The sequence below is a fragment of the Chelmon rostratus genome, chromosome 14 (genome assembly GCF_017976325.1).
Source record: "Chelmon rostratus isolate fCheRos1 chromosome 14, fCheRos1.pri, whole genome shotgun sequence".
In the NCBI taxonomy this organism is placed as follows: domain Eukaryota; kingdom Metazoa; phylum Chordata; class Actinopteri; order Chaetodontiformes; family Chaetodontidae; genus Chelmon; species Chelmon rostratus.
In genome coordinates, this window is record NC_055671.1 from 14,881,475 (window position 1) to 14,893,925 (window position 12,451).

The 12,451-nt window shown below is 41.9% G+C and overlaps 3 protein-coding genes across 4 annotated transcripts; 1 reads left to right on the forward strand and 2 right to left on the reverse strand.

Moving 5' to 3' along the window:
• The first annotated feature begins 47 nt into the window (after positions 1–47).
• Positions 48–3,227, forward strand: mettl27 (methyltransferase like 27). Of its 2 annotated transcripts, none has more exons than XM_041952246.1 (6): positions 48–382; positions 938–1,068; positions 1,454–1,582; positions 1,941–2,076; positions 2,378–2,470; positions 2,605–3,227. In XM_041952246.1, the coding sequence occupies exons 2-6, from the start codon at positions 949–951 to the stop codon at positions 2,805–2,807; spliced, it is 681 nt and encodes a 226-aa protein (XP_041808180.1). In that variant the 5' UTR covers positions 48–382; positions 938–948; the 3' UTR covers positions 2,808–3,227. The 2 variants fall into 2 exon arrangements, with proteins under 2 accessions (XP_041808180.1, XP_041808179.1); XM_041952245.1 differs by having other exon boundaries at positions 48–378.
• A 3,235-nt stretch (positions 3,228–6,462) lies between these two features.
• LOC121617173 (claudin-4-like) lies at positions 6,463–9,482 on the reverse strand. The gene has a single exon (XM_041952244.1). The coding sequence runs from the start codon at positions 8,989–8,991 to the stop codon at positions 8,014–8,016; it is 978 nt and encodes a 325-aa protein (XP_041808178.1). The 5' UTR covers positions 8,992–9,482; the 3' UTR covers positions 6,463–8,013.
• An 897-nt stretch (positions 9,483–10,379) lies between these two features.
• On the reverse strand, positions 10,380–11,921 carry LOC121617175 (claudin-4-like). Its single transcript, XM_041952247.1, has one exon. The coding sequence runs from the start codon at positions 11,781–11,783 to the stop codon at positions 11,151–11,153; it is 633 nt and encodes a 210-aa protein (XP_041808181.1). The 5' UTR covers positions 11,784–11,921; the 3' UTR covers positions 10,380–11,150.
• Positions 11,922–12,451: the final 530 nt, after the last annotated feature.

A 12,451-nucleotide genomic window follows, 5' to 3' on the forward strand; every position in this document is an offset into this window, starting at 1 on the left:
CTGAATGCAGCAGAAGCGACTTCAAATTGAGACTCGGGGGGGGACTATCTGACTGTCTATTCGTATAAAAAGTACACAGAGGAAACAAAACGTTCAGACAGGCAGGAAGGAAAATGCTGTTTTTTTATCGGAAGAGGCTGGAATGTGCCATGGACGTTCAGCACCTGCAGGTTTTTTCTGAGGGACCAGTGAACTCATACTACTATTGCTTCCTGGTCCGTTCTGCCCTTAATAACAACACTGTGTCAGCAGCAAGTCCTCCATAATATATAACTACATTTAGGAAACAACTGGAGAAAACCAACTTACTATTGAATTGTAAACTGAAGAAGAAACTGCCAGACGCTAATTTTTTGTTCACATCACAACGAGGCGACTGTAGGTAACTGTTCCTACCATGCATGTTAATCTCTCGTGTAATGTTAAGTAATTGTAGCAGCAGGCTATGTATTTCAGTATCATATGAGAGGTCAGACAAGCCAAGTCTCAAAAACAGTGTAATTAAAAGTTTCAATAAGTCATTGTTATTTACTTAAACGGACATTAAGCAAGGCAAACTGAGCTAGCAGTGGCTTTCAGTGTTGTAGTTACACAGCGTGCCACATCGTTCCCATATTTTCCATATTTTAAATGATGGGTAGTTAAACAATTGAAATAAAACCATGAAAACAGTTTGTTGAATTCCATAATTGACTTGGAGACTGTCAGACTTTCAGTTGCATTTGGCAACAAATTACAGTAAGACCAAATCAAAACCAGAAAGTGAGGCGATCAGCTTGTTAGAAGATGACTGGTTTACAAGGAGCACAAGATAAGATAAAAGCACAGGGAGCTGAACTGTCGCTCACACTTTAAACTTGAAATCTGTAATATATGTTCTGATATCCACTGTTATTATCACTTAACCGTCTTGTCTCTGGTTCCTTCATTTAAACAGGTTTGTATATAATGTCCACTGCCACTAACACATTTGAAAATGTGAAAGCAACTATCTTATTGGCTCATAAGAGCTCCACATCAAGAGAAAAGTCCAACTTCTACAACTCCTGGGCAAATAACTACGATCAGGTGAGAAAACTGAAGTGCATTAAGATGATATCAGCAAAATATTGGGAGTTTTAAAGCAAATGTACTTTTAGTGATATTGTTGTGCAGAAATTAAGTGAAACATATCTGGTTGAAAAGCAATACTAAGACAAATAATGCAGTCCAAAATATAATAACATTTTGTGTCTCTGAGTCTGTGTGTTTTCTCAAATAAAAAATATCTAATATTTTCTTTATTTCTAGCCAAATGTAGTTTCACAGTGCTCACGGCAAAAAAGGTATATATTCAATAGTATGATGTTTGTTTTTCTACCATAATTATTAAATATGTTCAGATAACTGTTCATGTTTGCCTTCTTAATCTGTGCTAAAAGCCACTATTCTTTCTTGAAATTTGTACAAATAGGATGTGGCTGTTCTGGACTACCGTGCACCGAGTCTGGCGGCAAACAGCATCTCCTCCCATTTCAGCGGCAATCGCGAAGCAGCTGTCGTGTTGGATGTGGCCTGTGGTACCGGACTGGTTGCCAAACAGGTAAACTCCTGCACTGATACGATTCTGGTCCGACGAAAACTGAATTAAAAGAGGCAATCAAATATGTGACACAAGTCTTTTTCAGAGAATGCTTTTCAGTTTTTCTTCATAGAGTGACCAAAAATATTATTTTATATGAAATATTACTTCTGTGATGTTGGGTCCAGTTTAGAAGACAAAATAATTCCTTAAAATGTTTGATTCTCTCCTTGCATATTTTTACTGGTTTAGATTAAACCTTTTATTTAAGACTCTTCCTTTCTTGCACCAACCTTGTCACTATCAGCTTTTAATTCCCACATTCGATTGATTTGACCAGTATGACTGATCAACAACCAAATGTGTCTCTGTTGTCCAGATGAGGAGACATGGATTTGGACATTTTGTGGGTATTGATGGAAGCGATGCTATGCTGGAGTTGGCCAGAAAGAGCGGGTTGTACCAGGACCTGAAGCTGTCCATGCTGGGAGACGAGCCTCTGCCTGTCCAGTGGGGTAATTTAGTGGTTCATTATTTCACGGGGGTCACTGATCACTGCGATTCAGTAGGTGGCTGCAGAATTGTTACAAATTTTTGGTTATTTTATTATCTATCCTGTATGTTCATTTGTGATAGACTTTGCAAGCTTGATATTAAAAAATCCTCATGATATTATGGCTCTTAAATGTTATTAATCTGTAGTATTATTAGCAGTAGTAGCAGTAGTCTTGTGCAATTCTTATGGAACTGTTATGATCTAAATTAAATGACTTATCTTCTTCACTCCTCCACCTCGCCCCTCTTCACCTCCTGCAGGTTTGTTTGATGTGGTTGTGATTGTTGGAGCGCTGAGTCTTGGTCAGGTCCCAGTCGATGTGGTCAGAGAGTTGTGCAAGTCCACCAAACCTGGTGAGAATCTGTTTTTTGGTTTGATGTTGTCACAACTGCAGTTCTGACCTTTGACTCTTAATCAGTATCTCCACATTCTAGCTGTCTTATAACCACTCAACAATACTGCTGCACTGTCACCTTTTTCACACCAGGTGGCTACGTTTGCATGACAACCAGAAGTAACCTTACCAACAAGGAGTACAAAGCCGCCTTGGAGCGTGAGCTGAAGCAGATGGAGGAAGAGGGGCTGTGGGCTTGTGTAGAGGTCACTGAGGTGGAAGACTGGGAGAGAGCGGTGTCAGAGCAGGAGGACGGCTACATATCTGGTGCCGTGTACATGTATAAGAAGCTATAACTACAGCACAGTGCAGGACCATGTAGTTGTGACATCACACCAGCAAAGGCATTCAACGACTTCATTCAAGAAGATACAAAGCATTCTAATAACTCACTATACACTTCAGAAAGAAAGTGTCAAGATGTTTCGACATTTTCAGTCACTTACGGACTCAAAATTGAAGATACAAAGCTGCACATCTGGATGAAAATAGAACCTGAAATGTTCACAACTAAATGGTTTAGTTTCATGATCATCAGTATTCATGTTACATGCAACGAAATGATATCTGAAAAATGTCCTTGTTGTCCTCCTCATAAACAACTTTGGATTGCTACGCATGTACAGTATCTTATACAGTTAAGTCCTCTTCGTACAAATTGGTGGTCTGAACATGAGAGCTGTGTAATAAATGTAGGTGAAACTTATTTCTGTTTACTGTGTGTCTTTAGTACATTAATACTTGCATGAATTAGATTATTCTAATTTAAATATTTGAATATTTTCTGTGCCTAAAGCTTGAAGGGGGCTAGAACTGCATTTAACTGTGTAGTCACATCTTATAATAACAAAAAAAAAATTGCACGCTCTCTACCAGGATACATTTTGCTAAATTTAAAGCCAGTCAGACTGATAGTCATTTAGATCTGGTGCAGCTGCACAATGTGTTCAGCACTTAAGAGAGTTAAGAGAGACCTTTGACCCCTGACCATAGCTGAGACATCTGGACCTTTGTGTTGTCCAAACTGAGTTTAAGTATTTTGTTTGCCACCAGAGGGCTCAAGAGCTGCACTGCTGTATGTTTGTGAAGACATATAAATGTACAATGAGGGTTGGTCTTTGTTTGCTGTTGCTGCTGCTCGGCCTGTGCAGGTTCAGAGGGAGGGTGGAGGCCTCTGTGAGGCGGGTGAGATCAGCGAGTTTCAGAAGACAGCTGCAAGAGATGCAGCCAAGGAATCGACCGAGCAGACCACAAAACAAACCACTCCTGACATGTGGGCAGAGGTGGGGGCACTGAGAGACGTGGCGGTGGGACTCGAGGTGGAGCTGAGGAACATCGAGGCCAGAGTGAAGGATAACTACAGCAGGTCACATGAGATGTCATGTAAATCTACATAAATAAATTGTTGTTTTTTCTGGTCTTTAGGTTTCTTCACAGCACCAGAGGGGTCAACTATTTCCAGTTCACTGTGTGTGGTCACGAACAGGTGCTATTGGTGTGTGTGTGTGTGTGTGTGTGTGTGTGTGTGTGTGTGTGTGTGTGTACAAGAACAACCAAAAGATTGTGCACAACTGAGAGCTGACTATGATTCTTTAGAAAATACTGATATATCTGCCTCTGAGATAATTTAACTGCATATTTACAGCATGTCTCAAATAATGTGACTCTGAATGTGACTTCCCTCTTGTGTTGTCACATAATAACATTGAAATAAGATTCCTCCAAGGTTTTGGATTCTGTTCATCACTGGATCTTAATATAGAGACTTAACATCAACTTAACCATTGAAATCTGGATCAAACAACACTTGTTATGTACTTCACATTGCTGGTTACTGCTGTACATTAAATTACTGTCACATTTTACAGGTTTGGAAGAATAAAGCTTTTAAAAAGCTGACTAAAATCATTTATTTGTGTCCTTCTGAGTCCTCTCAAAGAAGAGAAAAAAGACAGAAGAGACAGTAAAAATCATCAAAAAAAAATTCACTGAAAACGTAAACATATATATACTTTTTTAACGTGTAGTTCTTAATGTTTTATTGGGTGTTTAATATATATTGCTGCAAAAAGAATTTCCCATATAGGACAAATGAGATATTATCCGAACTAAAATGAGCTAGGGCCACATATGTTAGATTACATTAGATTCAGCTTTGTTATCATTGACTGGAGCACAATAATAAATGCATACAACATAATGCAGTTTAGTATCTAAATGACATTAGCAAAGGTGCATTTGATAAGTATAATGTATATTAATATAAGAAAATGCACAGCACAGTAGGAACAATGAAGCTTATAGAAAAATAAAACTAAAAATGGGTCAAGAGACACTGAACCTAAATGACAGATTACCCATTACCCCAGTGTCCATTCCTTAGTGCCTCTCCACTTTAGTGTGTTTTTAATGTGTGGAGAAGAAGCTGAAATGAAGTAGACTGGGTGCTCCACAGTAATAATAATTAAAAAAAAAAACTGTCTCTGTCAGAGAATCAGTTTAAGGGCATTTTGCTGCACAAACTGCCTGAATGGCAATGATTAATCTGCTCAGACTCTGTGAGACCTAAAGAAGAGTGAGGCAGATAAGTGGATGAGGGAGAGGCTTTCCCTCACAGGGCCTCATCACAGCGTGATGTCCAGAGCCACAGGACTATCAGAGCTGGGAGAATGAGTATCATTCAGAGAGTTTGTTTTGCCCAGAGATGGGACCACTACCTCTTTATGTGTTGAAACCCTGAAACTGTTACTCCCATCTGTTTTAGCTGCCATCTGTCCCATGGCATTTGGCACACAGATTAGAGTAATAGGCGAGAACGGGCAGGGGTGCATTTAGAGGCTGTGAATTGCATTCTAGGCAGCGCAGACTGGGCAGGGAGGGCTACAATGGCATAAAGGAGTGCAATCACTCGCCGTGAAGGCATTTAGATGAGTCCCACCGCAGATTTGGCCTTCCTGACCAGCTTGTCAAGTCAATACACATTAGATCAACTGACACCACTGAGTCTGACTCCTGTCCTCAGAACCATCTGTCCTGATGAGCTCCTGATGAGCTGGAAAGAAAGGAGCCAAACAAATGACTTCAGGCTGACTATGATATTCACTGGAGACAGATAGTTTAAGCAGGATCAATAAAAAATCTGTTGGAAGAGGCATTACCATTTTTACGTATTTCCCTGCCAACCATAACGTTATGTGCCTATAGTAAAACCTGAGAGCGATAGAGTGAAACTTGGGGACTTGATCAGTTATGGGACAGTATACTGTCACTAACAATCAAAATGCATGGAGTGTAGGTTGACTATGGTCAGCCTTTTTCTACTGCCACACGTGCAGGGCACAGATCATAGCTCATCTCTGCTGCTTGTACCCCTACCCCGATCTCCTCCAGGCCTGGAGTTTCTCCATCCCTCTCAGCTGAGGAAGAATTGTAATTCTATCATTTTTCAGCAAAATTAAGTAACAGGCAGTGAAGGCAATTAGACGTCTCAAGAGGCAGACATCAAATAAGTTAATTTCAGAATAAATCCTCAATATAAGGACAGTTCAAATGTGATCCCTCATTGCGTAAGGGGCCTGGTCTGCTCCACCAGAATACCCTTTGTCCAAATAAGACACTATTCATGTTTTAATAAATGAAGAAGCCCCAGATGTTCTGGTCATTATTGACACAAACGCGTAAGTAAATCGAGATGATTCAGCTGTTCTAAGAAACCTTCTTAAATTTGTTATAGTTTGAGAGAAGTTGAGAAAATAGTTCAGAGATGGACGTTTGTTGCATCTCTCTAATAAAGACTGCAATAAAGACTTAAACATGCCCCCCATTGATGGATAGATAGTGACACCACAAGATGGCAGTGTTTCTCAATACCATGAGATGAGCATGATCATCAGTCCTGTGTTGTGGTGTGTCACCAGATGTTCAGTCAAACTGTCTGGCCAAACATTGTTCAAACCCTCAGAACTTTATTTCAGATCCACATACCAACAATACCAAAGATGTCAGGCAGAATTTTAGAGAGAATATCAAGAATATTTCTATTTGACAGAATATTGCAGCCATTAAAAAACATGGAGTATTGCATTTGAATGTTACACTTGAAACACAATACATAAGCTTGTTAATAAGATTATTCTAACATCCTTGAAGCTACTGAATATTAACAGGTTAAACTAGATCTTCTAGCACACCTTGTGATGCTGTGGAGAGTTTATAGGATCACTCAAAACAAGGCAGCATTTATCCAGTGATAATACCTGCTATGTTTTCCTGAAAACAAATGTCTCCAGCCTGTGTTGTGAAGTCATTATGGAGAAGTGAAACAAACCTGAGAGGGCTTTCTCCAAAAAGTTCATATTTTTGGGCTTCCTTCATTGTTTTCTTTCTGTATTAGCTCATTACTCATGCAAATTTCTTCAGTTTCTTCCTCACATATATGTTTTCGTACTGTCCATAACACAAGGTCTTCTCTTAAGTAAAACTATTTTGCATTTTGAATTGGCGGCATTTGATTATGAGCAGATAATGATGCAACTACACATTTGAATAAGAAAAAAACAAAACGACAAATGTTCCATAAACATGATTCACTAAAAGAAAATTTGAATCCTCCACAAGCACATTGCACACTGCAGCTGTAACCTCACTCTCTGTCAAACCAGTTTGTCTTGTGGATTTAAATTGCCAGGAAGAGAGCTGAAAGTCCAGGGGGATGCTGTAAACATGAAAGGAATGGCTCTTTTCAGCACGTTTAAAACATTTAGATAAGTGAAACAAAGGCTATGACTTGCTTGATGAAAATGCAGTCATTGAAAGGTAAACACAAAAATATCTGTTAATATTATCTGTCCAAATAACATACACATAAAACTACATTTCACAGTTGTGACAAAAAGCAAAATCTGCATCTTCACAGAAAGCCCTGCTGACAATAACAGTTTTTTAGCTGACGTAACACAAAAAAATGTAACTTTTGTTTGCAACAAGTCGATCAATTTACAGCAATGATGGAAAATAGGCTAAAATATGTCCCTGCTTCAAGCTTCTTCATTACTCATGTTGCATTCAGGGTGCTGTATAACAAACAAGCTTAAAAGTCTGAGGTAAAATTCTTCATGTGGACGGATTCATCCTCATTCACTGCAACGGTCATATGTCACATGTCAAATTAAACATGTGAAAATTAATGCTAATGATGTTTATCTTGAAAAGGTTGATTTTGAAGAAGAAGACATTGATGGCATACTTCACTTGCACCTGGATTTAGTTCGCTTCTGTATTTGGTTCTGAGTTCAGTTTTAGTGCACATAACATATTCAAGCTGATGAATGCAGGCCAGACCGTTTTCCCTTCTGTCCTCTGATCAAAACAACATGACGGACGAGAAAGAGGACAACAATGCCGACCTCACGAACTACTTTTCATCAGTAAACAGTCACAAAATAAGTAAACTACTACATCTAAATAACTTGTTGTGTTTCTGTGTGTGTGTGTGTGTCCATATTACAGGTATGTTCTCGCTGGATTAGAGGATGCGTCCTCATTTTCGCTCGCAGCTGATAGGTTCTCCTTCGTTTCTGCTAGTTTCAGCTGAGACTTTGTAGACGGCGCCTCGCTGTGTTCAGATTTTGTCGACTCTGGCCTTTTCATCTGAGACTTTGTTGACGGTGCCCATGAACCTTCTGACCCCTGCTTCGAGGTGTTCTCAGGCCCGTCCTCCCAGGGAGGCCTTGTGTACAGCTGAGACTTTGTTGATGCGCCCTCGTAGCTCTGAGACCTAGGAAACACCGCTCCAACAGGCTGAGACTTTGCTGGTGGTACTCTGCTGCGATGAGAACCTGCCTGGCTGTTCCCATTGGAGGAGCGGACCACAAGGTAGCGGACAGAGGGACTCTTGTCCGCGTCGTGGGCTTTGAGGGGGCATGCTGAGCTGATGAACAACCCCCCTCCCAGAATAAGCAGGATGGATGCTCCCCAGCCGATGTAGAGACAAGCTCCAAGCTCCCTCCGCTGAGCATCAATGGAGGCGCTGTAGAACTTCCTCACAACGGCTCCGGCTGCCCACGACGTGGGAATCAAACACAGCAGCCCTGTGACGATCAGCACAGCCCCTGCTGCAACAGCCACTTTGCCCTTAACGCCGCCTCCTTCATCATCCAAAAATCGAGTGCACTTCCCGCCAATGAAGGCCAGAATGAGGCCCACACCTCCCGTAGTGATGGCGAGGACAGTGAGAGCCCTGGCGGCCTGCAGGTCGGTGCTGAGAGCAAGGAGAGACTCGTAAGGTTTACATTGGATCTGCCCTGTGCTCTGGACCACGCAGGTCATCCAGATGCCCTCCCAGATGGTCTGGGAGGTGACAATGGTGCTGCCCACAAAGGCCGTGACCCGCCACATGGGCAGTATGCAGCTGATGATGACCCCTGCCCAACCCAGGAGGCACAAGGAGCTGGCCAGCATCTGCATGCCCATAGAGGCCATGATGTAGAGGTGGAGGGAAGATCTCTGAAGCTGCTGGATCCTCGCAGACCTTTGAGAAGTGCTCCGCACTCTTTTCTGTGGAGCTTGTTTTGCTTTCGCTCCTGGTCTCTCTCGTCACTCTTCTCTGTTGTCTGTGAGCTTCTCTCTGTCAGTCTTTCTCAACATGTGATGTTGCCCTTTTCACATGCCTCCATTTTTATGCGTTTCTTCCATTATCTTTTCCTTGCCATTGTTGCAGTGTTGTGAAGAATATATCCCGGCAACGCAGAGCTCTGTCTGACTATTTCAGTTTTCAGTCCAACCTCCAGCAGCTTTTACTTGACTCCAGGTGTGTCTCACTTCAGCCTCAGTTCATTTGTTTACAGACGACTTCGCCTCTTTCTCCCCCTCCTCCTTGGTATCCCTACATGCTGCCCTCCCCCCTCTCTCTGTCCCTTCTCTCTTTATTTCTCTACCTGAGAGTGTTCTCTTTTTTCTGTCACCTGAGCGGCTGCCTGTGTGCTACTGGCCAGGTGAGGATGCACCACACCTACTCTTTAGGGAAAAGAAAGGGGAGGAGGTAGATGGAAAAACAGAGAGAGACAGAGAGAGAGAGAGAGAGGTAGCTGTGAAACTGTGACATCATCTCTTCCCTCCCTTATTATCTTTGTCTGAAGAGATTATCTTTGAAACAATAAGCTTTGAATGAAGCAGAGAGAATGATTGGCCTCTGGGCATTGTTGTCTTTATTCAGTCATGAGCTATCTTTCTGCAGAGACGCTGAATTGGATTGCAAATATAAAAAACTAATCCTATTTGATTCGATTTAAAAGTTAGTACATGTGTGAGCTCAGTGTGTGTGTGTGTGTGTGGGTGAGTCTGTATGCGTGTGTGTCTACTTGTGCTTGCTACATAGCCGCATAGTGAGGACTGTTTTTAACCAACACAGTGAGGACACTTTTGGAAAGTGAGGACAATTTGTTCGGGCTAGGGTTAGGCATTTGGTCGTAATGGTTAAGGTTAGGGTCCTCACAAGGAAAGAAGTGCAAATGTGAGTGTGAATATATCCTCTGACAATGAATGTGTGCATGTGAACAATGCGTGCATGCGGAATGTGTTCGTGCAACAAAAGGAGAATGATGTGAAACATAATCTCCTGGGAGAAAACCAGTTTCAGTCTGGCAGCTGCAACTGCATGGAAAAACCTGTTTGAAACATGCAAAACCTCTCTCTCTCCACACACACACACACACACTGCTCAACAATTTAATCAGGCTCAAAATAATCTTTAATCTTGTGACCTTGTAAAGTTCAGAGTGATACTTTTAGTGTATTCTCTTCCCCCCTACACAGTTTTGTGACAAACAAACTATTCAATTGTGCTTAAAGGACACAAACAAATCTCTTTTTTCTGTGCAAAACTTTTTCAAACCTGATCAGTCTTCTGAGATATAAAGTGGGAATTCTACATGCACACATTCAAACTCAAAACATACACACAAACACACAGTTATTGCTCAGCCTCCTCTGTTTATGTAGCAGCATTTCTTTGGCAGGCAGGATGACATTGCCGCACAACCTGTTTGTAAGGATTCTCTCATGCACACTTGAAAAACCAGACCCACCGTTCAGCGAGTTTTTTTGGCATTTGTCATCACTGTAACTGTTCTTCCCCCGCCATGACGAGATGGAAGAATGGGGGCAAAGAAAATCACATGCTCACAAGCGTGTGTCTTACAAATGACCTAAATTTTAATGGCGTACAATAATACAAAAAGAGACAAAATAATACAAAGAGAGAAACGTCAACAAAATAAAATGAGCTTATATGAGTCAATCATAGATTTCTCAGATACACAATGTTTCCTAACACATACGCTCTGAATGTCACACATCATAGAGAGCATGTCTGTGGGAATAATGAACAACATAAACAAAAAAGGATGCAATGGAAAGTGTCCATAGTGGTGTAAAGTACAAAAACATAGTATGTTCACATTTAGAGAATCAAAAACTGCACATTTACAACATGTATTATTCTTGAGGACTAACACACAGGCTCAAGTTACACACTCATACTGCAAAGGCTCCCATCTGCTTTCATCACATTACAGACATTATTATTCTAAATGGTGGAAACTTGACTCATCTTCATGGGACAATCTGTCTAAACGATAGATCTAAACGTAGGCCTTGCTGCTATCCACAGAGCGAGCCTTGACGTACTTCACGTCATAGTTGTTGTCATCGCTGGGGGGGCAGGAGCTGCAGAGGAGGCCCCCACCCAGGAACAGCAGCCCAGCGGAGCCCCAGCCGATGTAGAGAGAGGCCCCCAGCTCCCTCCTCTGAGCGTTGGTCAAAATAGGGTTGTAGAAATCACGAATGATGGTGTTGGCGGTCCAGCACACGGGGATGAGCACCAACAGGCCTGCGATGATGAAGACGATTCCAGAAGCAATGGCCACTTTGCTCTTTTGCCTTTCGTCCTCCACGAAGTTGGTGCACTTGCCCCCGACCACGCCAAGGAGGATCCCAAAGACCCCGACGATGATGGCAATGACGACGAGCGCTCTGGCAGCCTGCAGGTCTTGCGGTAAGGCCAGGAGAGAGTCGTAGACTTTGCACTGCATCTGGCCTGTACTCTGGGTCACGCAGTTCATCCACAAACCCTCCCAGATCACCTGAGAGGTGACGATGTTGGCACCAATGAAGGCTGTGACTTTCCAGGTGGGGAGAGCGCAGATGATGATGCTCCCCAGGAAGCCGATGATGGCCAGGGCCAAACCCAGGATCTGTCTTCCACCGGACACCATGATGAGGCTCTGTCGATCTCTTCAGAGAGGTGAAGCTGTGTGCTGCTGAGAGCTGGAGTAAAAGAGAAGGGTAGTGGTTTTTCTTGGCCACTCAGAGGAGAAGATGAAAGAGGCTTTGTCACTCACAGGTTTTGTTGTTAAAGGAGAAGTCAGAGGAGGAGTTTTCCAGCTGTGCCTCTCAACTGAAACTGGTTCGTGAAGAAATCTCGCCTGACCAGATTGCTTCTCAACACTAAAGAGTTTCAGAGACTCAGCGGACCCAATAAAGAAAGAAGATCACAGAAATACAGCACACAGACACACTATGGTTCTCGTCACCACACAAGCATGTTTGTATTGTACACTTTAAATTTGAAATCATCCATTAGCAACAGAGACAGCAAAGTGTTTCCTTTGACGCTACTAATTACGCAAAGAGGGACATACCAAGTGACGAACGCTCAAAAAATGTCTCTCAGTTTCAGTGTCAGTTTCTACTTCATTTTAAGATCAAATAAAACGAGATAAGCCTTTATTGATCACCAGAAGGGAATAATTACAGATATACAGAAAAAAGCAAACAAAAGAAATAACAAGAGGTAAATAAAACTGAAATAAGAATAGGAGTAAAAACAGAAACTGTACAAGAGCCATTAGAGACAAAATTATGAGATAAGGCTGTGACTAAT